Source organism: Pseudorca crassidens, chromosome 12, assembly GCF_039906515.1.
Source record: "Pseudorca crassidens isolate mPseCra1 chromosome 12, mPseCra1.hap1, whole genome shotgun sequence".
Lineage (NCBI taxonomy): Eukaryota > Metazoa > Chordata > Mammalia > Artiodactyla > Delphinidae > Pseudorca > Pseudorca crassidens.
Genome location: NC_090307.1, coordinates 1,331,618 through 1,355,473, shown reverse-complemented (window position 1 = coordinate 1,355,473; position 23,856 = coordinate 1,331,618). Strand labels below are relative to the sequence as shown.

At 59.0% G+C, this 23,856-nt stretch overlaps 1 protein-coding gene across 4 annotated transcripts in view; it reads left to right on the top strand.

Annotated features, from left to right (window-relative positions):
• NFATC1 (nuclear factor of activated T cells 1) overlaps positions 1–23,856 on the top strand; it is a 103,247-nt gene that overhangs the window by 1,634 nt on the left and 77,757 nt on the right. For 2 of the 4 annotated variants that reach the window (XM_067698786.1, XM_067698788.1), the window contains exon 2: positions 12,733–13,810. The exons of 1 other annotated variant lie outside the window; for it this stretch is intronic. In XM_067698786.1, the coding sequence (XP_067554887.1) occupies positions 12,733–13,810 (1,078 nt within the window). Of the gene's footprint in view, positions 1–3,445; positions 3,503–3,794; positions 3,935–12,732; positions 13,811–23,856 lie in introns of those variants that run through there. One more of the 4 variants, XM_067698789.1, reaches the window with a different exon arrangement.

Genomic DNA, 23,856 nt, shown 5'->3' with positions numbered 1-23,856 from the left:
TGGCATAAGCGTCTGCCCTGCCCTGAAGGCTGGTGATGGCGAGGCCGCCGCTACTGACGGTGCGCTTGCGACCCTCCCGCGTGCGGTCTTAGGTCCACAGTCCCCTCACCCGCACCCTCTCAACACTCCTCCCACCCCTGACCAAAGCAGCCCAGAGTTCCTACGGCGTTCCTGAAGGTGTCTGAAGATAGCCTCCGAAAGGGGTGACGAGCATCCTCGTCAGGGAGCACGATGGAAGCTGGGAGACACCTTTCCAAATGCCGTAGCAACCCTGAAGTACTTTGTCTAAACTATTTTAAGAAAACCGCCTCGCCTGCCAGTGCATGATGAGTGCTCGTACTTCGCAGGGCAGACACCCCTGTGGGGAGAGCTAGGAAGTAACTGCTGCCGTCTCCTGCACGATCTAATCAATGTGACGGCCCCTCCTGCATTACAGCTGCGCTTTTCAAAGACTGCCGGCTCGGGAGAACTTCCTTCTCTTTAGCAAACGTGAGCTCAAGACCGTACATTCAATATAAGAACAGCGGTATGGGGTCAGTGTCTTGATGTCTTATGTTATTTCTACATGTTTTCATCAAGGGAGGAAGATGTATCTCATGTTTCTCACCATTTCATCCCAATTTAGAAGATGCTGAAATGTAAACAGCAGGTGACGTTTACAGGACAAGCTCTTACTGTTAAAAAGGTTTTAAAAGTTGTCGAGACTTTGATTTTACATCCTTGACACTTACTTCAAAGTTTCTTATCACTGCTTTTTATAAATGTGGGTCTTTCAAAGTTTAGGTTTCTTTACCTCTACAGTCGGTGGTCTGTCTGCGATAGAGAATCTTTTTTCTCTTACAAGAGGAAAAGGCGTCTATGGGGGTGGTGGTTATCTTTCAGGTTTCCAGCTTAAGAAAATACATTTGAAGGTGTCCCTGCTAAGAGGCAGCACGCCAGGCGTGATGATGCCCTTTGACTAAACAAATATTGGTGTATTTATAAGGACCACAGAATTAGGCTAAACAGAAAGTATGATCTAATCCTTCATAGAGCCAGGCACAGGGTATGAGAGGCAGGGCCTGCAGGTCCACGCCTGCCGTGCTGAGGCCTTCCCCCGCAGGCCCGGCTGGGCTTTAGTTGCCCATGTGAGAATCTCAGGGATTCCCCAGCGCTTCCCTCCAGTTTAGTGAGCATGTGGTCAAAGCTCACTGGGCACTGCTGTTGGAGAAGGCCCTGTGCTCGTTCTTGTGCGTGGGGAATGCAGAGAGATGCAGGCCTCGTAGGTACACCCACCCACCCATCCAGAGGTGGTTCCACACTGAGTGCCCGGGGCTCTCCAGAACGGAACAATGCCCGCGCTGTTCTCCTGCCACTTAACTTCGCGGCGTTGTTTCCTAATCCAGATTAGAAAAGGCCCTGCTGCTCTGTCACACCCAGGGCTGGAGCTCTGGGCCCGGTGCACACCGGCAGCCTCTGACAGGAAGAGCCAGCTAAACGTTTCCATCAAGACGGGAGTGTCTGCTGAATTAGCAAATAGCTCCAAACCATTTACAAGACGAAAGGCACGGGGGTGCTGGGAAGAGGAGCAGTTAAAACACGGCCACCCTATCCGGTTACGTCGGTGGGGGATCTGCAAGTAGGCGGGGATCAGCTCGGCCTTAGGATAAAGCAGACCCCAGTCCTGACCCCGAGGGGCTCGGGTGCACCCGGAAGGGTAAACCCACTTTCTCCTGGACAGAACAGTTGAGCGAGAAGTTTTAGTCTAAACAGATGGTAGAGGCTGTTGTTTGTGTGTAAATTTTTGGTGGGGGTGAGAAGGTGGCTGAACTTAAAAAAAAAACCCGAAAGGAGAGAAAATGAAATGTTGTGGCTTCTGAACGGAAAACAGAACTTCCATTTGCCTGAAGGTCAGCAAAAAAAGCAAACTAAAACAAAACAGCCCTCCAACATACATCTCAAAGATAGAACTATTATTAGAAACTAAATCAGGCCAAAGTGAACTATAGTTTATCACTGGAGAAAACCAGCGATTTGGAAAGGGTCATGAGAGGGAAAGGGTTTGGGGGAGGGGTCACGTGATTCCCAGGTTATCTCCTTCCGAAAAAAGCAATCCCCACGGGGCCAGAGGGCCTGCGGGGCAGAGAGCAGGAGTCGTTTGATTAGCAGCGGAGTTGCAGAAACGGACACTTGTGCACTCTCCTCCTTTCCCACTCGACTCCCCCTGCGCGGGTCGTTCTCAGCCTCTCACACCGCCGTCTTGGCCACCATCCCGTTGCTCTTGCAGATGCTGGTGTCACGGGGTGCCAAGATTCTCGGGCAGTTAGAACAAACACCTGGGAGAAAGTCCTGGGGAGAGTTGGTGCTCAGGCGGGCCTAGCCTTTTATACTGCTGTTGTGCGGACGGGCTGCTCTGTGTCCGGGCCTTGGGTTTCACCCCCCCGCGAGCTCTCCCTCAACCTGGGAAAGCTTTGGAGTCACTCACGGGTGGCTGGCAGGCTACTTGTGCGCGCACAGGCGTGTGCACGCGTGTTTCAGGAATCTGAGGGACTAACGTGAACGGGGTCCCAAAAAGGAAGGGGTGCCAGTTGGGCATCAGCCTGCGAGTGGAAGGCCGCGTAAAGCAGCCCGGCCTCAAGGTGCGAAGGAGAGCGCGCTCCCAGCCCCGACCAACCTCCCACCTTCCTCTTTCGGGCTCTGGGGGCTGGAAAACGGTGTTCCCTGTGTTCGTTGCTCTTTCGCAGCGGGCTGGGGAAGAAGCCGCTGCTTTGAAAGCGAGCCCTGCGGTCCAGGGAATTCTACTCCGGGCCCTGGCTGCGGGGCTTCGGCTGGACGTGGGCGTTACAGACTCGGCAACAACCGAGACGGGCTGATCCTCGTCCTACGAGGGGCCAGGCAGCGGGGAGGCCCCTCTAGGCACGTTCAGTAGGTTGGTGAGGGGTCAGCAGCAACTCGGGACGCAGCTATTGATCTTCGCGACCCGCTGCCTCCGGGTGCAGCCAGCCGGCACCGCTAGCGGTGCCCGCCTCCCCGGAGTGAGGCTGCAGGCGGGCGGGGGTCCACCGCCGGCTCCCGTCCTCGCCCGCCCCCAGCCTCTGCCCACCCGGCTCCGGCCGCAGGGGCGCTCGGGCGGCGGGGCGGACGGAGGTGGCTGGACCCCGTGTCCCCTCCCCCCAGTCCCCGGCGCACGCGTATCCCCCCGAGTGCGGACCCGGGGGGCACTCGGGGGTCTCGCTCGCGCGGAGGGGCGGACCCGAGAGCCTCCTGGGGGCCCCGGGCGCGGGTGTGGGCGCCGGGAGCCGGGACACCAGTGAAAGGCGTGCGCTCCAGCTCGCGGGGAGAGTTTATTTAAAACTCGGAAGCCGGCGGCCGGCAAGCTGCTTGTTTATGTAAACCCGGAAACAGCGGGGGGAGGGGCGCGGCGGGGGAGGGCCGGGGGGAGGGGCGCGAGCGGGAGTCACGTTACCCGAGGACGCGCGGCGGAGCGCAGGGCGCAGCCGAGCCCCGGGCGCCTCGACCACAGGTGCCCGCGGCCGGGGCCCCGACCCTGGACCCCGACCGGACCCCCTCCAGGGCCCTAACCCCGACCCCGACCCCAACCTGGCATCCCGACCCCGACCCCGGACCCCAGCCTGACTCCAGTCCAGGACCCCGACCCAGGCCTTGACTCCTGACACCGGACCCCGCCCGACTCCAGCCTAGATCCCGACCCCGGACCCCGACCCGGGACCCCAACCAGGTCCCCGACCCCCGACCAGACCCGAACCCCGGATCCGATCCCACCCCTGACCTCCGACCCCGACCCCGGACCCCAGACCCCTGACCTCGGACCCCGACCCTCTGATCTCTGACCCCCCACCCAACATGACGGGGCTGGAGGAGGACCAGGAGTTCGACTTTGATTTCCTCTTCGAGTTTAACCAGAGCGACGAGGGCGCCGCCGCGGCCACCGCAGGTGGGTCCGCGCGGGGCCGGGGCGCAGGGAGGGGGCGCGGGCCCGGGCGGGCCGGATCCGCGGCGGGAGGGGCGGGCCCGGAGGCGCGCCGCGGCTCCCGCTCCTCTGCCCCGGGGCGCCCCCCAGTCTCCCGTCCCCGACCCCCCGCGGCGCCAGGGGCGGGGGCAGCGCCCATAGCCTCCCCAGCGGGTCCAGTTGAGGGGCGAGCGGGGTAGCGAGAGAGGCCCCTTTGGAGTAGGCAGATCCCCCGGCCAAGTGTGCTAGGCTCGGGGCCGCACTCCAGCTGAGCCCTGAGCGCATTCTCGCTGGAGGGGCCTCCTGTTTAGGGCGGGGCGCCGCTCCCGCCAGGGGACAGTGTGCCAGGCCCTGGACTTGGACGTCCCGGCGGGGCGGGGGCCACGAGCTCCCCGAGTCTGCCCGCCCGCTCCCTGTGCCCTCAGCGCTGAAGCCTCCCTTCCCCCTGCCACCAGGAAAAGTCCCAATGGAACTAGCCTCCGGTACCTCGGACCACCAAGTCCCCGGGCCTTGCCTTTCTTTCGTTTTCTCTTCTCGGTCAAAAATAAAGGTTCTACTTAAACAGAAGATAAAGGAATCCTCCAGCCCCCTAGAGTGTGTGCTCTTGGATAAGAGTAAGCCCTTGAACGATCACGCCCCCTTTTACTGGAAGACCCAGTCTGTGCCTAGGGTCGCCCTGCGTGGAGGGAACCGAGAGCCCCCTCTTTGCAGCCTGGCTCTCCCCGACCTGTCTTTCTGCCCCCTGTCGGCCCTCTTTCTGTGTCTGTCTTCAAGATGTTCTCTCTGTCCCTGCCCACGTGGCGGTGAAGTGGTGAAGCTGAGCCCAGCACACTTGGCACTGGCGGGCGCCCGTCTCTGCAATGACTGTATAATATTTTCCGTATCATTCACTGCCCCTCTTTTAAAAGTGCAACGTCCTGCTCGTTTTTGTGTTTTTTTTTTTTTTTTTTTTCCGGTACGTGGGCCTCTCATTGTTGTGGAGCGCAGGCTCCCGACGCGCAGGCTCAGCGGCCATGGCTCACAGGCCCAGCCGCTCCGCGGCATGTGGGATCTTCCCGGACCGGGGCACGAACCCGTGTCCCCTGCATCGACAGGCGGACTCTCGACCACTGCACCACCAGGGAAGCCCCCTGCTCGTTTTTTTTAAAAAATAAATGTTCCAACCAGGCCAAGGCTGCTTGGATCTGTCCTCCCTAAACGTCTTCTCTTTTCCACTTCCTCGGCTGTACCATTTCCAGGCCTTTGGGTCAGGCGGTGACAAGGCAGGCGCGGGTGGGAGACCGAGGCAATTGTCTGAACAGATCTGGGGCGGAAGTGGAGAAACAGGCCCTGAAGGCCTTCTGCACTTGCTGGGCTTCGGCTGTCTGTGCGCAGGTCCTGGCTGGGCTTCCTGGGTTGTTTCCACCAGAAGACTTTCTCCCTTGGTATCCAACCCCCTTTTCAGTCTGTTTAGCAGATATCTTTGATGAGAGGCTTGGTGACCTCTTCAGGGTGTGAAAGCCAGTTCAGGACAGGGACTGCCATGCTCGTCCTGTGTCCTCAGGGGCTCTGCTGCCCGCTTGGTGCTTGGGAAGCTCCCAGAGTTGGGGAAGCCCTCACGGCCTCCCCCCGTCTCTTTGCATGTCTGCTCCCCCCGACAGCGAGCTGAGTAACACTGTCAAGGGGCCTTTTCAGCCTCACTGCCAAGCATACAGCCCCCACCCCAACCTCCAGGGACCACAGTCCCATTAAAGCCTCCTGCAGGAAGGCCTCTGGGGTGCTGGCAGCTGGGGCCCAGCGTTCACCAGGCTTTGGGGGAAGGGCAGCTGGAGAGAGCTCTGGGCAGAGATGGAAAGGGCTCCTTCCCCTTGTCATGGTGTTAGGAAGAAGTTGATAGAAAACATTCCTTCTTGCCTATTTATGTGAGAAGCACTCATACTTTTTTCTTTTTTATTAAGACTTTTTGAGAACAGTGTTAGCTTCACGGCAGAACTGGGTGGAAGGTATAGAGATTTCCCCCTCCTCCCGCAGGGACGGTCTCCCCCACTATCAACATCCCTACCAGATGGTACCTTTGTTACAGTCGATGAACCTACACTGACACATCATCACCTAAAGTCTGTAGTTTACATAGGGTTCACTCTGGGTGTTGTACATTCTGTGGGTTTGGACAGGTGTGCAATGACACGTATTCACCATCATGGGGTCATACGGAGTGTTTTCACTGCCGTAAACATCCTCTGTGCCCCCCCCCCCGTATCTCCCTCCCTCCCCCAGCCCCCGGCACCACTGATCTGCTCACCGGGTCCACAGTTTTGTCTTTTCCAGAACGTCCCGTAGTTGGACACACAGTGCTCAGCCGTTTCATATGGGCTTTTTTCACTTAGCAACATGCGTTTCCGTCTCCTGCATGCCTCTTCGTGACTTGCTGGCTCTGGTGCTAAATAATATTCCCTTGTCTGGATGGACCCCGGTTTATCTATCCATTCAACTTACCAAAGGACATCTTGGTTGCTTCTAAGTTTTGGCATTTATGAATAAAGTACTTTCTTCTTGTTCTTATTAGTTACTAACATTATATTGTAACTATTAAGTTCATGGTTACATTGTTATATTAAATTCTTCAGCTCTTAATGGGTGACGGGAGTGCCTTCACATTATTTCCGGAATGAACCTGGATAGAAATAAATGAATGACTAATTCTGAGATCGAGTGTGAAGCGCGCTGGCGCAGAGCCTTAGAGATGATACTGAACCAAAAGTGGGCACCTTCTCAAAAGGACACGGCCAGCCCTGACCTTGGGGTCCCTTGTCCCTGTCACGATTTTCTCTGAGTTGAGAGCGGCATCCTCTCACCTGTCACCCTGTCACTCCCGCCACCTCTTGCGCTGGGAAGCGTGGCCCCCGGGTGTTCGAGGGGCCGTGGGTCCTGGGGTTCTTTACTTCCAGAGCGCTCGGCGGTGCGGATAGACAGTCAGCCACCATTTGTTGGGAGAAAGAAAAGAGAATTTTAAAAATAATCTGCCCTGGGCTGGGCTGGGCAGGGTGTTGTTTGCCCTCCCGGGGCACTCCCGGCCCCTCTAGGGAGGAGGCTGGGCGGTGGGCTTCCGTCTCTGGGGAGCAGGCAGAGGGCCTCCTGCTTCTCTCTGGGTCTCAGGAAATAGCTGCTCTGCTGTCAGCCGGGCGGCGGGCGTGGCCCTGCTTCCCGCCCGCCTGGGGCTCCTGTTTTCTAAGTTATTTTGGCCGCCAGGCTGGGGACTGTAGCCCTGGCAACTCAGGAGGAAATGGGCCTGGCCTCGGCCTCCTGGCCTCGAGGGCAGGTCCCTCACCGCCACCTTGACTGTGCAGGATGGCGTTTCACGGCTCACGTGTGAAAGGGGGCATCTTCTGATGACGTGAAGACTTGGGGGCGTTTCTATTCTCAGTTCCCTCCTCAGCGGTGGTGATGGTGATGGCGAGGACGCCCCAGAGGCCCGCGTGTCTGCGCAGGAGGGCGCGGGGCCCAGCGCCCAGAGCGCAGGCGGCCCCTTGGCCTCTTAGCACAGGTGACTGCCCTTGCACCTTCAGCTCAGCAGCCCCAAAGTTCCAGAGATGTTTCCACCAGCGGGCTGCTTTGTCCCAGAGGACATTTTAATTCTCTGTGATGTTTGTCAGAGGAAGGCCACAGCGACTCATGGCCACAGGCTGTTTTTAATTCCTTAAACGCGGGGCCTGGGAAGGTGAAGACCTAAGGCAGTGAGGCTGGGGCGTTGGAGCCCGTCCCCGTCGCGACGCAGGGGACCCCTGTGAGGACGGCTGCTTGTTGCCTCTGGAAGTCATCTCCCTGGCAGGCAGTGGGGTGACCGGTGCCCTCAGAGCTGTGTCTGTCTGTCACCCACGGGCCTGGCTCCTGCCCTGCCCAGTAAACAGCTCCCGACAGAAAGGTCCTGGCGTGGAGCGTCTTTTTTGTTTTGTGTTTTGTTTTGTTTCCACTACCTGCGAAGTATAATCTGGCCGCGAGGGCAGTGCCCACGGCTGGGGAGAGGAGGCCTGGCTGCCAGGCTGCTTCCAGTTCTATTTCTAGCTTCGTGTCCTACGGCTCAACCCCAGCAAATGCTGAAGGGGGTGTTCCGTACAATGAAAAACAAAAGTCGCCATGACGGGCTTCCTCTCAGGGTCTGTGACGGACGGGGGACGCGGGCAGGGGCAAGGTGGCTCCCCCGTCTCTGGTGAGACGGCCGCCGTGTGCGGGGCGAGGGCGCAGCCAGCAGTGCGCTCTGCGTCCCCCTCGAGGCCCCGGATGGCGCTGGGCAGGGGTCTGAGCACTCGGGAACCTGCTGAGATGCAGTCGGCCATGGTGGAAGGACACGGATCGACTTTTTTGGTGGTTGTGCAGAGATGATGCGTTTGTGCGGTTCTGAAATACACGAGCTTTCAGAATGAGAGGAAATACTTCCGCCAGCTCTGGCCTGTCGAACGAGCTGAGGATGGAGCTCGCAGTGGGCGCTGGACCCACTGGGAGCTGATGCGCGGTCCGCAGGCTCCAGGCACCCCTACTCCCCACGCTGGCGTCCATCTCTGCGCCTGCCCCCGCCGGGGACCTGGAGGCGGCATGGCTTCAGAGATGAGCCACGCTTTCATGAATGTCCACTATATTAAGCCGTTTTGAATAAGCTCTCCCCAATATTTGCTTAGACTCCTGCGCTGTAAGTTGATGAATCTCCTGGGCAGGCAGCCAGGCTCTGGAGGCAGCAGCAGAAACTGGGAGTAATGGGTGCGGAGCTCCCCAGTGGCCGCCGATGTGGCAGGCGTCAGCCTGAGCATCTCAGGGCTGTCAGGAAAGTCACTGGAAATGTTTTCATTCCAGGTAAATGTAATCCCTTTGAATAGTTAAAGAATTCAGATTTGAATTACGGTTTAGGTAGGAGATTGAGTGGAAGCTGGGAGGGATGAGGGGAGGGGAGAGATGCCCCCCGCCCCAGCCCCGGCAGGAAGGCAGGCCCCGGGCAGGCCGGGACCTACCTGGACACGTTTTGTCCGCAAAGGGAGAACTTCCATCAGCAGACGGTGGCTGAGCTCAGAATCAGGTTGAGGCGCTTAAGGCTTTTGCTGTGCAATTCAGTTAATTAAGGCGAACGCACGCTGAGGTGGTCTTTTCTGTGTTTAATAAAGGCTCATAAAGGCTCGTGTTCTTCTCTCCCTCGTTGCGTCGCGCTTATTGACAGACTCTGGTTAAATAAAGGCCCCCCTTCGGAATGCCCTGGGAGTCAGCGGACCCCCTGTTCCCATCTCCCTCTGGGGGCCGGGGGCAGGGGCGGGCACGCTCTCAGGTCCCCGCCACGACTCGGGCTCGGGACCGCGAATGTGGCGGCGTCCCGTGGGCAGGTGGTGGGGAGGCCCCAAGCTGATGGCTAGGATTTTTTTGAATTCTTGGAATTACCTTCCTGCCAGCAAATGGTAGTTCAGTGGTGGGATCAGCTGTATCTTTTAAAATAAATGACAGATTTGCATAATATTCTTAGCTGGGCGGGAAGTGTGGGCTCTGTCCACTAAACCCCTGCAAGGCCCCCCAAGGCCTCCGGGTGCTGGGGAAGGGGCCCGGCAGGCCCGTTGAGGGTGTGTGCGGACCTGGGCCTGGGCTCTGTGCACAGTTTGTATGTTTGCCGTCGTGTCCTGCCTGGGCTTCCCTCCTGGAGTCGTGACTCGTCTTTACAATGAAGTCCGTTCTTCGTCGAAGGCCGGATGGCCTGTGCTCTTCACGTGGAGGAAAGGGCTCAAAGCACACGGTGACCACAGAAGCGAGGGTGCAGGCCTGGGGCACCTTCACTGCTCCCAGGCGCGGCCGGGTCTGGGGCCCTCTTTCAGCTGGGGGGGGGCTGGCGTGTTGTCCCCTTGCGGACAGAACGTCAGGGAGGCATGGGGCTCGTGCCGCATCATAGCTGCTGCCCGGGGCTCTTTGTCCGCAGGAGCTGGGATGGGCTTCCTCTGTGGGCCAGGGAAGGCGCGCGTCCAGGCTGGTTCAGGCCGGCGAGTACCCTGTGGTGTCAGGGTGCAGGCAGAGGCGGGGCCCGTGTGTTGGGCTGTGGGCCTGCAGGGGAGCCAGGGCGGGCGGGGTGAAGACCCCACTCGCTGAGGTGGAGCTGGAGAGCCGGTTATGAGAAGCCGCCTGAGAAATGCCACAAATGCTGGTTCCGGGCTTTAGCCCACATGGCGCCTGGATGGGGGGGGGGTGGGCAGGGAGCCAGGGTCTGTGTAACTCACACTTGACCTTGGAACACGTCAAACGTAATGCAGCCACTTGCTGAAGTGTCGTTACTGAAATTCCTGCCCTGGACGTATGGAATACGATTTGTTAATGTTCTGCGTACTGGCCACGCAGCCCTCATCACAACCACACAACAACAGGTGGTGCTGGACGCTCCAGCCCGTCCAGCCTCTTTTGGTCGACATCTGACTTACCTGAAGCCACGCAGCTACTGGGAACGATTTTTTGTTTCTCAAACTGGCAGTTCTGGTTAGAATGGTTTGGACAGTGTTGGGCCAGCGGTGAAGGGAGACCCTCTTAGTGGGAGGTCTGTGGATGTGGCTGTAAGGTCCGTGTAAGGTACCACCGCGCTGTGGCCTGAAGGGGACCTTGGTTCTGCCCGGCGCCTCGGCCAGGTGCCTCTGGGAAGAAACACACAGCAGCATTTAGGCTCCCACGGTAACTGAGAGAAGACTGATTCCTTGTTGACACCACTGCCGCCCCTGATGGGTCCTGCCCTCGCAGAGACCCCGGGGCCTCCTGTGGGATCCGCACCCGCCCGCTGCCGGGGTCCCTCTGGACAGCACTGGCCCGGCCTCCTCTGCGTCCAGGGCCTCCGCTCACCCAGGCACAGGGTGGGGCTGAGGCAGGGGTGTCCGCACCTGTCCCGAGGGGTCACCGCGTGGCGGGCGGGGCCTCAGCGGCCTGGCCTGCAGCCCCCGGCCCCCTCCTTCTGAGCAGTCTTGACTGTCTCCTCTGGACATGCCTTTCCAGGCTTATTAACCTCCTGTGTGGTTTTTGCAAAGACTGTCCTCCGATTTTTAACATTCTAGTACGGTTTTTGTGTTAAATGTGTCCGTGGGCCTGCGAGGGTGTTGGTGTGAGCGGGGGACCCGGCAGTTGAGGGGAGCTTCACCCAGCAGCCCCAGGTGGGCCGGGCGCTGGCGTCGGGGTCCGGCCCCTGGTCGCGCCGCCCGTCCTTCCCTCTCGGGATGAGGGGGTGGCGAGGCTTGCGGGGGGCATATCCGCGGACCCGCCTAGCCCCCCTCCGCCCAGGCGCCACCTCCCACTCAGAGCTTCTGGTTCCCTCCGCTGCAGTTTCGCTTCTCTCCTCCTCACGGCTCAGTCTCTCCCTGGGGCCGTTTACAATCCGGCCCCGAATCTGAGCATCTGGACAACACTGACGCTTTCTCCCCAGAAGACAGCCTGGCCTTGACCCCCGGGGCGGGGGGCGGGGAGGGCAAGGCCTGTGTGTTCCCTCTGGGCCGCTCTTTTGGGGAGCAGCAGAGAACAGTGTTTTATGGGGCAGGGGATTCAGAGTGTAAAGCCAGAGTTTCTTGATAGCAAAGATGTAAGGGTCTGGGTTGCCAGAGGGAGGTTGTATGCTCCTTCTGAAATAAGCCATAATGGAAATAGATATCCCCCTACTGGGGGAGCTGGACCCACTTCCGTTAATAAATCGGATGGGATGTGAGCCTGTACTTTGAGGCCCTTGATTCTCTGGGGTCCGCCCGGGTGGGTTTCTGCAGCCCAGCGGAAGGGCGGCACTGTCATTGGATGAAGCGTCTCCGGGCTGGTGCGCTTGGCCCGGGAGGTGGTGTAGGGTTTCCACGAGCAGCTCCATTATTCAGAGACCTTGGGAGCCTCAGCTCTAGGCACACGATAATGAGGTACCCACGTGTTACAAAGGGTCTGTTCAAATTGGAAGTCCAGACGTGTGGCTTTGCTGCTAAAAATGACTAATTACACTAGTGTGACTTTTTTAGAACATTTTACTGAGGCTGTAATCAGTATGTGATGATTTAACATACGGCCGTACCTCAGTGTCGTCTGCTTCGTGTTTCCTGTAAAAGAAGGATTCCTAGGCCATGAGCCACCATCAGAAGGTACACGAGCGATCCCGGAACCGATGTGTGCGTCCAGAACCCTTGGGGTGTTTTCTCTGTCGCTGGCGATGAGTCTATCACAGCGTCTTTAAGCGTCCAGGCCCCCGTGTCGAAAACCCGCCCACCCGTCTCTTGGTTGGACAGATGGCGCACCGTCGTGGACCAGGCACAGGCCTGGGCCCTGGAGGCAGGGGTGGACCAGGGTAGACCTGGGCGGGCCCGACGCGGCCCTCAGAGGCATGGGTTCTGCTGGTGCAGGACGTGATGGGGGAGATGGTGAACGTGAGGAGAAGAAAGAAAGTGGGGGAGGGTGACACGCCTGTTGGGCTGGGGGCTGCGACTGGGGTAGGGCAGGTGGGGGATGTGATTTTTGAGAAAAAGCAGAAAAAAGTAAGGGGACCGGCGCTGCGGCTCTGCGGGAAGGACGTTTGTGCAGAGGGAAGCCCCGGTGGGCGCGTGTCCAAGTGAGAGGGCGGTGGCTGGAGTGGAGAGAGGAGGGGCCCGGGCGGGGCGCAGGGACCCTGCTGGCCAGGCCGGGGCTCGGGCTGCTTCTCCGCTGGAGCAGCAGTAGCGAGCCCATCTCGGAGGCCAGGCCTGCGGGGTGAGGGGTGAGGCCGGTCCCGGATCGCGGGGTCCCTGAGCACGTGGGTGGCGGTTCCGTGGCCAGCGCCTCACCCGTCTCCCCCTCCCTTCCAGAGCACTACAGTTACGTCACCTCCGGCATCGGCTCTGGCCTGCCCCTCTCCTCCGCCCACCCCTCGCTGCCGGCCCCGTGCCACGGCCTGCAGACCTCGGCCCCGGGCGTCTCCACCGCAGGCTACGGGGCCGCCCTGGACGGCGGGCCCTCGAGCTACTTCCTCTCCTCCGGCGGAGTCAGGCCGAACGGGGCCCCGGCCCTGGAGAGCCCTCGCATCGAGATCACCTCCTACCTGGGGCTGCACCACGGCAACGGCCAGTTCTTCCATGACGCGGACGCGGAAGACGTCCTTCCCAGCTCCAAGCGGTCCCCGGCCACGGCCACCCTGAACCTGCCCAGCCTGGAGGCCTACCGCGACCCCTCGTGCCTGAGCCCGGCCAGCAGCCTGTCGTCCCGCAGCTGCAACTCCGAGGCCTCGTCCTACGAGTCCAGCTTCTCGTACCCGTACGCGTCCCCGCAGACGTCCCCGTGGCAGTCCCCCTGCGTGTCCCCCAAGACCACAGACCCCGAGGAGGGCTTCCCCCGTGGCCTGGGGGCCTGCGGCCTGCTCGGGTCCCCGAGGCACTCGCCCTCCACGTCGCCGCGCACCAGCGTCACTGAGGAGAGCTGGCTGGGGGCCCGCACGTCCAGGCCCTCGTCCCCCTGCAACAAGCGGAAGTACGGCCTCAACGGCCGGCAGCTGTCCTGCTCCCCCCACCCCTCGCCCACGCCGTCCCCGCAAGGATCGCCACGGGTCAGCGTCACCGACGACACCTGGCTGGGCAACACCACGCAGTACACCAGCTCGGCCATCGTGGCCGCCATCAACGCCCTGAGCACCGACGGCAGCCTGGACCTGGGCGACGGCGTCCCCGTCAAGGCCCGCAAGACCGCCCTGGACCACTCGCCGTCAGTGGCGCTCAAGGTGGAGCCAGCCGGGGAGGACCTGGGGGCCACGCCGCCCACGTCTGATTTCCCACCCGAGGAGTTCCCATCCTTCCAGCACATCCGCAAGGGCGCCTTCTGTGACCAGTACCTGTCGGTGCCGCAGCACCTGTACCCGTGGGCCCGGCCGAGGTCCCCAACGTCCTACACCAGGTAAGCGGGTGCAGGTGGGCGTGGGCCGCGGCAGCGGGTTCCCGAGGCCCAGTGCCGGCAGGGCTGCTTCCTTCCAAGGCTCAGGGAGGATCTCCCGCTCTCCAGCGCCGGGTCTGCTGCCGTCCTGGCGTCCCTCTGCCTTCACACCCCTCGGCCTTCTCCCGGCCTGTGTCTGTGTCTAAGTCTCCCTCTGTCGGAACCCAGTCGTGTTGGTCGAGGGACCACCCCCAAGACCTCACCTTCACGAATTCTCTCCTTTTTAAAGGCCTGTCTCCAGGTGAGGTCATATCCGAGGTGCTGGAGCGGGGAGCGGGGTCAGACCTTTGGGGGTAGGAGTCAGCCCGTCACAAGGGTTTACCGACACGTGGGCTCAGTTTTTGTCTTGTTTCCTATAAAGCCAGGTGACGCTCGTGTCTGTGTTTTGGCTTCCCTGCTCGCACTTGATTGCCGTCACTGCACTGTCGGTGCAGATGGGGCCTCGGCTCCGCGATTCCCCAGAGTAGCGCGCCTGCACCAGCCCCACCCGCCGGCGTTTGGAAACAGCGCAGCCTTCTCCTCCCAGGAGGCGGGCTGCCTGGCAGGAGCCTCAGCTCCTCCGAGCGTTGGGGCTGCCGGTGCTCTGTTGGGTCCACTTACTCAGCCCGGGGTTTTTATTTTTAACTAAACAGCTTTCCCAACAGGTGGGCCGCTAATGACCCCTGGCAGAGTGCTTTCTGCTCCAGGATTTTGTCAGGCGTAGACTGTGCACACGGGCCTTCCCAGGAGGTGCACGGCCTTTGCCGTGGGGGCTGCGGGGGCCTCTCCAGGAAGAGGCGTGTGTGACAGGCATGCAGGCGTCTGCCTGTAGATTCAGGTATTCGAGGCTCAGTGTTTTCTTGTCCTGCTCCCTTTTTTGTTCTGGCGGCAAGACCGCATGGTGGGGCCCAGTGCCTTCCAGCCGTCGTGCCTGTTAGATGAGGAGAGCAAATCGGTAGGGTTTCATTTGTTCCAGAATTTTCTCTGTTGTGCTCAGACCCTCTTTTTCTCCACAACTAAAGCACACATGAGTGAGTTAGAGCTGCCAGTGGATAATGTAGTTCCAGGCGCCGAATGAACACAGCTAAACCTTTTTGGAAGTTTGTGGCAAAGAAACAGTGTGAGAGATGAAAGTTTCTAAAGCATCGGACAGTGAATACTTCCTTTCTGGTGGCACATTTAGGAGTCGAGAGGTAGAGAAGCAAGGGTTACCGTGGACCGGGAATCAGAACCTGGATTTAATTCATAAATGTGGGAATTTAAAAAACCCATTTGGAGGCATTTTAAAATATAAAAGCTGTTTATGCAAGCTGTCCTTTCTTTATAATTATTACCTAAGAAGAAGAAGGTTTTGAAGCTAACCTGCTCAAGCACACAGGCCCACACACAGTTTAGGACCTTCTCATTTTCATGGACCGTGACGGGGCGTCAGTGAACCCACATCATCACTGCAGGTGCAAAGGTAGCTACCGTGTCTCCAGGAGCTGCTGTGACCAAATCCCACAGACGGGGCAGCTTAAACAGCAGGCGTTTATCCCTCAGGGTTCTGGGGCCTGGAGTCTGCGATCCAGGCACCGGCGTTGAAGTCCTTGGACCAGGACCACCCAGGGGCCTTGCCCTACCTTGACGGCCCCTGTAAAGACCCCACATCCAAGCGCAGTGGCCTTCTGAGGTCCTGGGGTTAGGACTCCAACCTGGGACTTTTGGAGGGACCAGCTCAGCCTGTGACCCCCGGTGGCAGATGGGGTGGCTTCCTCAGGACCTCAGCAACGGGGAGCCTGCGGGAACGCGGGTGTTTCTGGGGGGTCGTCCTGCGTCAGGACGCAGAGCTGCTGCCTGCTGTCTGCTCTGGGGTCTCGGTGATGATTCCCTGGTTGAGTGCCCTGCTCCATTTATCTCTTGGTCCCAGAGCTCCAGGCGAGGTGTGACGCTCCCGGCGTTCCTGTGAGTTCACGCCAACGAACGCTGTGAAGACCCCACACTTCCCCCCGAGGGTTTGAAGTCCACTTTTCCCTCTGTTTTGGTTCCACATCAAAATGTGTTTCCTGGTCCCTGGCGATGTGTTTCCGTGTGATCCCGTCAGCAGGTGCAGGGGGTGGGGGTAGGGTGGGCGGCTGGAGGCCACGGGAGAAGAGAGAGGTCGAGGCACTCACCTGCCGGGAAGGTGGCCAGACTTCCTGCCCACGGGGTCTCGGGCTGCCCAGCCGGGGTGCCCAGTGCTGCCAGGCTGCGACGTGTGGGGTGGACGGCTTATCGGGACAGATCCACCTCCCAGCCTGTGGTGCGGCGCCTCTGGGCACTTCTGCTTCCGTCTTGCCGGCGAAAGGAACTTTTTAATGAGAAGTGTGCAGCGTTACTCTCTACCCAAGGAATTTGGGGGCCGTGGGCTCACTGCCCCTTTGGGGTCTTTCTGTCTGTACAGCGTGCGTGGCTCGCCCGTGTGCAGAGCCTTCTGATGGGCCCGCGGGGTCACGGAATGCTGCTGAATTCTTCCCACAGGAGGTCTGTGAAGCCAGCAGCAGTGTTGGATGGAAGTTCATGGCTTTCAACTAAGACTTTAGACTTATTTTAGCGCCTCAGAGAATGACGCTTCTGCGCTTAAAGCTTTGGGGAAACGCAGGCGGCTTGTTTTAAGTGCCCCCCCGCGCTCACGTCCGACAGGCCGCGAGCCTCTTCAGAAGGGGGCGGTCTTCCCACCTCGCTTCCTTCTGTGGACGAGAAAGCGATTCCGCCAAGGATGGTGCCACGCGGCTCCCACGATCGGCTGCGGCCGTGAGGGTGGAGGCGACCGGCCGATTCCCACTCCCGGTGGATTGTTTCTCCTTGGTGGCTTTCAGAGGACGTTGCATTGTCCCAAAGGAACTAAAGTTTAAATGTCCGTTGGTTCAAGCGAACGTACTTGAGCGTCTGCCCTGGGCGAGGGTCCGTACCCAGGGTCCTCGCTGTGTGTGTCCAGTGAACCTGTGTTTCCTTTAGGATAGGCTCGGGGAAAGCCCCAACTTCTGAGGTCTTAGTGTCTCTGTCTGGGCCCGGCGTAACCTCTGGATTTGCCTTTAAAGGGGCAAAGTTACACGAGGAATGTGTAATACTTAGAAGGAAACTAGCTTTGGGAATGCGGAGCATTTTAAGGTGAGCCTTTTGTGACATCAACGCACGCGTGTTGAGTTAAATTCCTGCAGACAGACTTTGCTGTTGTGATTTGAGTACTTAAAGAGTGGACTTCCTTCAGGGGCGAGGGCCCGCGATGAACAGGGTTACTTGGGGCTACTGGGTTCAGTGACCCGAGGGGCTGCGTGTCCAAATCAGTATTTCAGACGCGGTTTCTTTTAGGTTGTTGGGTCCGATCGATGATTTTAATAACATGCATAACCTTTATGCTGTGTCTGTTAGTTTCCAAAAGTCCGATGAAACTACTGCTGACTCTGACTGCATCTTGTAAGTTGTTTGAATATTTCGGAGTGTATCCTAGTTTGGAATAAGATTAAATGAAGCCGGAGGTGGTAACAAATCCGACTGCACGTCGTTCCGCTGGGGCACCCCTGGCCCCGCCCGTCTGCACTCGGTGGTCTCCATAGGGCCAGCCCACGCGGGCTTCTGGACCAGTCAGTCACTTCTGGGTTGTTGTCTCTCTTCTGACCTGGCAAAGGACCCTCAGCCACATCATCTGAAGATCACAAAAGGAAGCTCGCTGGGGACTCCCCTGGTGGTCCAGCGGTTAAGACTCTGCGCCTCCACTGCGGGGGGCTCAGGTTCAATTCCTGGTTGGGGAGTTAAGATCCCATATGCGGCACGGCCGGAAAGTTAAAAAAAATTTTTAAAAGATTACCAAAAAAAAAAAGGAAGCTCACTGATAGCGAGCTTTAAAAAGAAGACAGTTTGTGGGGAGGTCTCTGCACGGTCCCCCTGAGCACTTGCTTACAAGACCCAGCGCCAGGGTCACGTGTTCAGGCCCCACTAGTAAGAGGTAGAGCTGGACTCACGCCGTGATTAGCTCACCCCAGAGGCGCCCCTGGCTGGGCCCCTGCTCCCCGTAGCCCTGACGAGTTTTCCCTCTAATCGGGGGGCGTCGGGGAGCCTGGGACCTTTCTCTGACGTCCGCGTCCTGCTCCCAGGATGCTGGTGGCGCTCGGGGAGGGTGGGAGCCCCGCAGACAGAGGTCCTCCCGAGGCCAGAGGCTGACCTTGGCCACAGGCCTGCAGAGGCTCCTGCAGGTGAATTCGGAGTCTGAGTGCAAGACCCGGGCTGTGCGTTTCTGCAGTTGTGCTTCCTTGCTGCAGGACTATGTGGTCTCAGAGGCCCAAACCCTCATCCCCGCAGGGCAGGCTCTTTCTGGTTTCCCAGATTTCACAGCTGACGCCAGAAAAGGTGCTCTGTGTACTGACTTCCAACTGGAAAAGTTAGCCTTGCAGATTCAGCTGTGATCTGTGGGTTTGTGGCAGAGGGAGAGGCTTCTGCTCCACCTTTAGGACCCTTCCCCCAAGGTGTACGTGGAGGATGTAGGCCCTGATTTCTCTTTTTTTTTTTTTTTTTGCGGTACGCGGGCCTCTCACTGCTGTGGCCTCTCCCGCTGTGGAGCACAGGTTCTGGACGCACAGGCTCAGCGGCCATGGCTCACGGGCCCAGCCGCTCTGCGGCATGTGGGATCTTCCTGGACCGGGGCACGAACCTGTGTCCCCTGCATCGGCAGGCGCACTCTCGACCACTGCGCCACCAGGGACGCCCTGATTTCTCTTTTTGATGTTGTTCTGTGAATGTCTATTTTTAGCCACGAAAAGGAGAAAGAGGATCTCAGGTACTTTTGCGTTCCTGGAGAGGATAAAATAATTTGAATCTTTGTGGCTTTACACACAGATGTTTAAGTCTAGCCCTTGAGCTCTGCCATGTTGGCTGATCTTGTAGATAATCCGAATGTCCGCAGTCTCGGCTATGGAACCGTCAGCTCCTGGCCTGGTCCTGCTCCCGCCGGGCCGTCCACCCATTGCGTGTGAAGGCGGGGCTGCTGCGCTCAGGGGTCTCCCATCCCGGGGCCCCTTCCCAGGTCTCCAATCTTGAGATTTTCCAAACCGTGAGGAGACTCGACCAGGAGCAAGTGTCCAGTGACGACACGCACGAGTGACCACAGACACAACAGAATTGCTTTCTGCTCAGACATTTTCCTCCGAGGAGAGTGTGGGGCGCTCGTCGGGGACCCGGTGCACCTGCAGCACACCTGGGCTGGGCCTCCGGGGAAACAAGGGAACAGTCCTGCCGGAGACTGAAATGTAATCGTGAGGCAGCTTTAAAACTCGGCCTTCCGTGAAAATTAATGAGCAAAATTGTATTTATATGTCATGATGGGCTTTGCTTTTTAAATAAATGCTTCTAAAATACCTTCTGGGGCTTCCCTGGTGGCGCAGTGGTTGAGAGTCCGCCAGCCGATGCAGGGGACGCGGGTTCGTGCCCCGGTCCGGGAAGATCCCACATGCCGCGGAGCAGCTGGGCCCGTGAGCCATGGCCGCTGAGCCTGCGCGTCCGGAGCAACAGGAGAGGCCACAGCAGCGAGAGGCCCGCGTACCGCAAAAAAATAAAATAATAAAATAAAATACCTTCTGGAAGCTGGGGCTTGACCCACAGCATTGAGCTAGCTGGGTTTTGGTAAAGAAAGCGACCCGCATGTTGTTTTTCCCTCTGAGGTTTCCCGTCCAGGTTCGTCTGTGCTCTGAGCGCCCAACAGGCACCGGCTGCGAAAACCCTCACGACTGGAGCACGGAAGCGGTGCATTAATTACGCCCTGCGTCCAGTGCTCTCAGCGACGGTGCCTTTGTCACTCCGGCCATGTTTTACAGGCTTGTTGAGGTGGATGGTTCTGTCCTCTCCCTGCTCAGGCTTCATGTAGATTTAAGCGGGCTGTTTCCGGGATCTGACCGTTCTGCTCAAGCCTTGGAAGCCCCGGGGCCCCTGGGAACGCCTGATTTTCCTCCAAGAGTCACTTCCCACAGGTGAGCGTAGCCACCTGCAGGGCAGTCACACCGTGATGATGCCTGTTTCCCCTGAGCCCAGAGCTCTGCAGGGCTGTCGGGACGTGCGTGCACTGTGGCCTCAGCATCCCTCCCCGGGGACCTGGGCTCGGGGCCAGTGAGCTCACGGGAGGCGTGGATGGGTCTCACTTTACAGATGGGGAAACTGAGGCACTTGGAAATTGCTAGACACAAAACGAAAGACAAAAGGCTGCAAGGCTCCAGTTGCCGAGTCTGGGGGTGCGGGACGAGGGTGGTCACTGCAGGGCTCAAGGCTGGGAGGATCCAGTGATGGCCGTGAGTCCCCCACTGCGGGGGCACGTCTCGGGGCTGGACATGCACCTGTAGGTGGTACTGGCGTCCCACTGTTTTATTTCAAGTCGGATGTTATGGGGGGTGGGGGGAGGCGGAGTCCGGGGTGCTGCGGTCACTCGCCCTTGGTGTCCAGAGAGCACGGCAATGGGCGCAACGCCCAGCAGGCTGTGCCTGTCGGGCACGGGGTCTCCTCTGGCCTGACCACAGGCTGAGCTCTGTTTCAGCGAGACCCTCGCTGGGACCGTGAGCTTCTCTAGTCCTCAGGGAGCAACGTGCCTGATGCAGGTACGTTCCTGCAGATGATCTGAGAAGCTTATTTATTACGTCCTGAGCCCCTGAAGTCTGTTTTAAACTTAGAGTTTGGAAATGGAATGGTTACTATTTCATGACTGTCCAGGGTTTTCTGTGGGTCCCCTATTAAAACAGATTAAGGGTGAACTCTGGGAGCTGCCCCCTGACGGTCCTGGCATCTCTGGGTAGAAATCAAATCCAAGTGTCAGTTTCATGGCTTATTTATGCCCCATCCCACACTAGCTCGGCGATTCTGTTTCTTGGTTTTTATGAGCAGTGTGGCAGGTATCATCTGAGCTTTCTCAAGCCCTGTAATGACTGGTTAGCAGCAGGCTCTAGTGGCATCCGAAAAGGCATTTGGGGCCCAGTAACAGTCACAAACTCGCTGGCATCTGCCCCCTGTAACAAACAAGAGGGTCAGTGGAGAAGCAGAGGGACCACCTAGAGCTCAGCTTCCCGCGGGGGTCCTCACCAAGTAAACATTCCTCCACCCATCCACCCACCCTTCTTTCCATCCACCCATCTGTACACCCATCCACCCAGACATCCATCCACCCATCCACCCAGACATCCATCCACCCACCCAAGGCATGGGCCCTCCCTGTGCCCTTTGTTCCACTCCAGTAGTGGACGTGAGGGAAAGGCGGCGTCCTCCCTTGTCTAGACAGTTCTGGTCCCTGGGGACGGAGGAACTGGGTGCAAATGCAATTGTCTAGTCTTGGGTCAGGAGGAGAAGCCCCAGTAGTTTGAGAAATTCCTCCAAAGTAGCTTATTTTCCACCTCAGCTGGATTTCTGGACAAGAGCTCTTTGTGTCCCATTGGGCTGCCCCCACATTGAGTTGTAGGAGCATCTGGTGTCCTTAGACGTGTCTTCTCTCGGGAGAGGTTTTAGGAGTTGGAGGGCTTGTTTTCCTGGAGAACAGAGGGCCAGCTCTGTGAGAGGAGGGCCCCGCAGCGATGCTGCCCTCTCGCGAGCCGAGGAGGAGACCCCAGGTGGCTGTCCGCCCGGGAGAGGGGCCAGGTCCAGTCTGCCTGGGGGTCCTGGAGGCTGCCTGGCTCCCCCCGTACAGGTGCAGGGCGGTGGGAACTGTCGGGATGCAAGTTTGGACGGCAGGGCCTGAGAGGCTTACGTGAAACTGGCCTGTTTTGGGGGGGGCGGCGGGGGGATGAGTGGTGCAGAGTAAGGATGACGGCAGTTTTCCGGAAAGCTGGAAGGAAGTCTTAGCCCCTTGGATTTCTCCACACCCTGTTCGGTGGAGCCACTGAAAGCAACGGATTCTTATGAAATTCCTGAATTGATCATTAAGAAAAAAAAAGAATCTCTCCACGGTGGCCTCGCTGTTCTTGTTCTGAAAGTCCCAGGTCCATGGCTGAGTTTGAATTGGATTTCTGAGCAGACCTGGGCCTGGCAGAGCCTCCGAGAGTGTGGAGAACGAGCAGGTGGCCCTTCCTGGGCTGCCCAGCTCCCGAGCACGCCCCAGGCACTGCACCCCGTCCGTGCCCCCCCCCAAGTCCCCGGGGCATGGGGACAAGTTGGGGACCGGTCGGGAACAAGTCAGGGCCGAGGTGGCAGCAGGGAGGCATCTGGCACTGGTGTGACCCAGACAGGGCCTCTTGGGGGGGATCCTGGGCCTCAGGACAGGTCACTGGCCGCAGAATCTCGGGGTGCGGGGGCCCTGCCTACAGCACCCGACGTGGGGCTCCCTCCTCTCGCCTCGCCCGCTTCCTTGCCTTGTACTGCCCGGCTCTGTCCCTCGGCCCCCTGTTCACCCACCAACGTCTCCATAAAAGCACTTTTCCAGCCTCCAGGGGTGCTCAGGGCATCTCCTCCAGGCCACCGTCCTCCTCGTGGCCAGTCCTGTCCCCGAGTCCCCTCAGCGCCATCTGAGTGACAGTGCAGAGGAAGCCGGTCCCAACAGCTGGGGGTGACCACCTGAGACCCCCGGGCGTGAGTTCCTGTCTGAGGCCCGCCCCCCAGTCCCATCCCTTCCAGACCCATCAGACGTGCAAGGCCAGCCCCGAAGGACTTTGGCCTTTCGTGGATCACAGCCAGCCCCTCCCCGAGGGCTGTGCCCTGGGAGGGTGGGTGGGTGGGTGAGGACGCCACCCACGGCCCGCGAACCTCTGGGGGGTCATCAGCGGAGAGGTCGGCTTCTCCAGGGCGCCCTCCAGGAAGGCCGGCCTTTCTGGCATGGGAGGCGCTTCCTCACCCGTGCCTCTTGGGGGCCCCGGGGGGAGCTGGGTGGACCTTGGGGCGAGGTGTGTGGTCCCGGCCAAGCCTTGGCCTGCGGGAGCCCCTGCTTGATTAAATAGCCGAGAACTGAGCTGATGACCTTTTTAAAATTGGAGGGGAAAAGACAAAACACAGCTAGTAAGAGGCGGCCATGGGCTCCCGACCCTGGGAAAACGTGTTGCTTTAAAGTTGGGGTGATGTCCTTCCCCTTCTGCTCTGGTTCTCGCTCTCATTCGGGCGGACTTCAGTCCTGCCAAGTTCCGAGTTTGTAGCTTCAGCTCTTTCAGAAACAGAAGAGTCCTGAAAGCTTTTACAGTTTTCTTCTAAGTGATAAGTCCATGTGAGCCTTAGGTCTCAGAAAATTCAGAACTGAAAGGATTCCACCCAAACCATCTGAACCAAAGAGCAGCCCCCTTCCCGGGTGTCTACACGGAGGGAGAACTCCACAGCACAGGGGCTTTGCTGAGGCTCTCGTCTCGGCACCTTGCGGTGGGATGTCCAGTGCACGGGGGTTCTCTGACATTGAGTGGACAAGGCCTTTTTTCCGGGAGAAGGTTCCGGAAGGGCTCCAGGCTCGAGTGCAGCCAGTTTAGGGAAGTCGCTGCCTCTGACTCAGTCACCGAGCTCGGCAGGGCGAGAACAGGAAGGTGAGAAAGTAGACGGTTTGGGGGGTTTACAGTTCACATCCTTCTCTGTGGAGACTGTTCAATGCCCATAAACAGAGGGCAGTGAATCCCTGACAGCTCCCGGCCCTGGAACATCACTGGGGTAACTTGAGTGCCCGTTTCTCAGCGTTGCTCTTTCGCTCTGTATCACAGAAAACCAAACTGTACACGAGTCAGAGACTAGTCCTGGGCCGCCACGCCCACACCTAACGGACTGACTACTTGTGGTCCTCTTGCCTCACCTCGTCACCCACACCTGTTCCTTGGCAGTAACTCCCAGACCTCGTGAAGTCTTACCCATCGATGTTCAGCGTGTCTCTCAGAGACGGGGGCTCAGTTTTAGAAACGAATCGTGACAGCAGTAGATGCCGTACCCGACACTGGTATGTGATTTAAGGGAATCCCTTGGTACCACCGAGCACGTGCCCAGGCTCCCCTGGCGTACTCTCTGCGAGGTGGTCGGATCCCAGCTCCAGGCCCCCCGATGGGCTCAGATGCAGAAATCTCTGTCCCCCCGCACTCGGCCGCAGG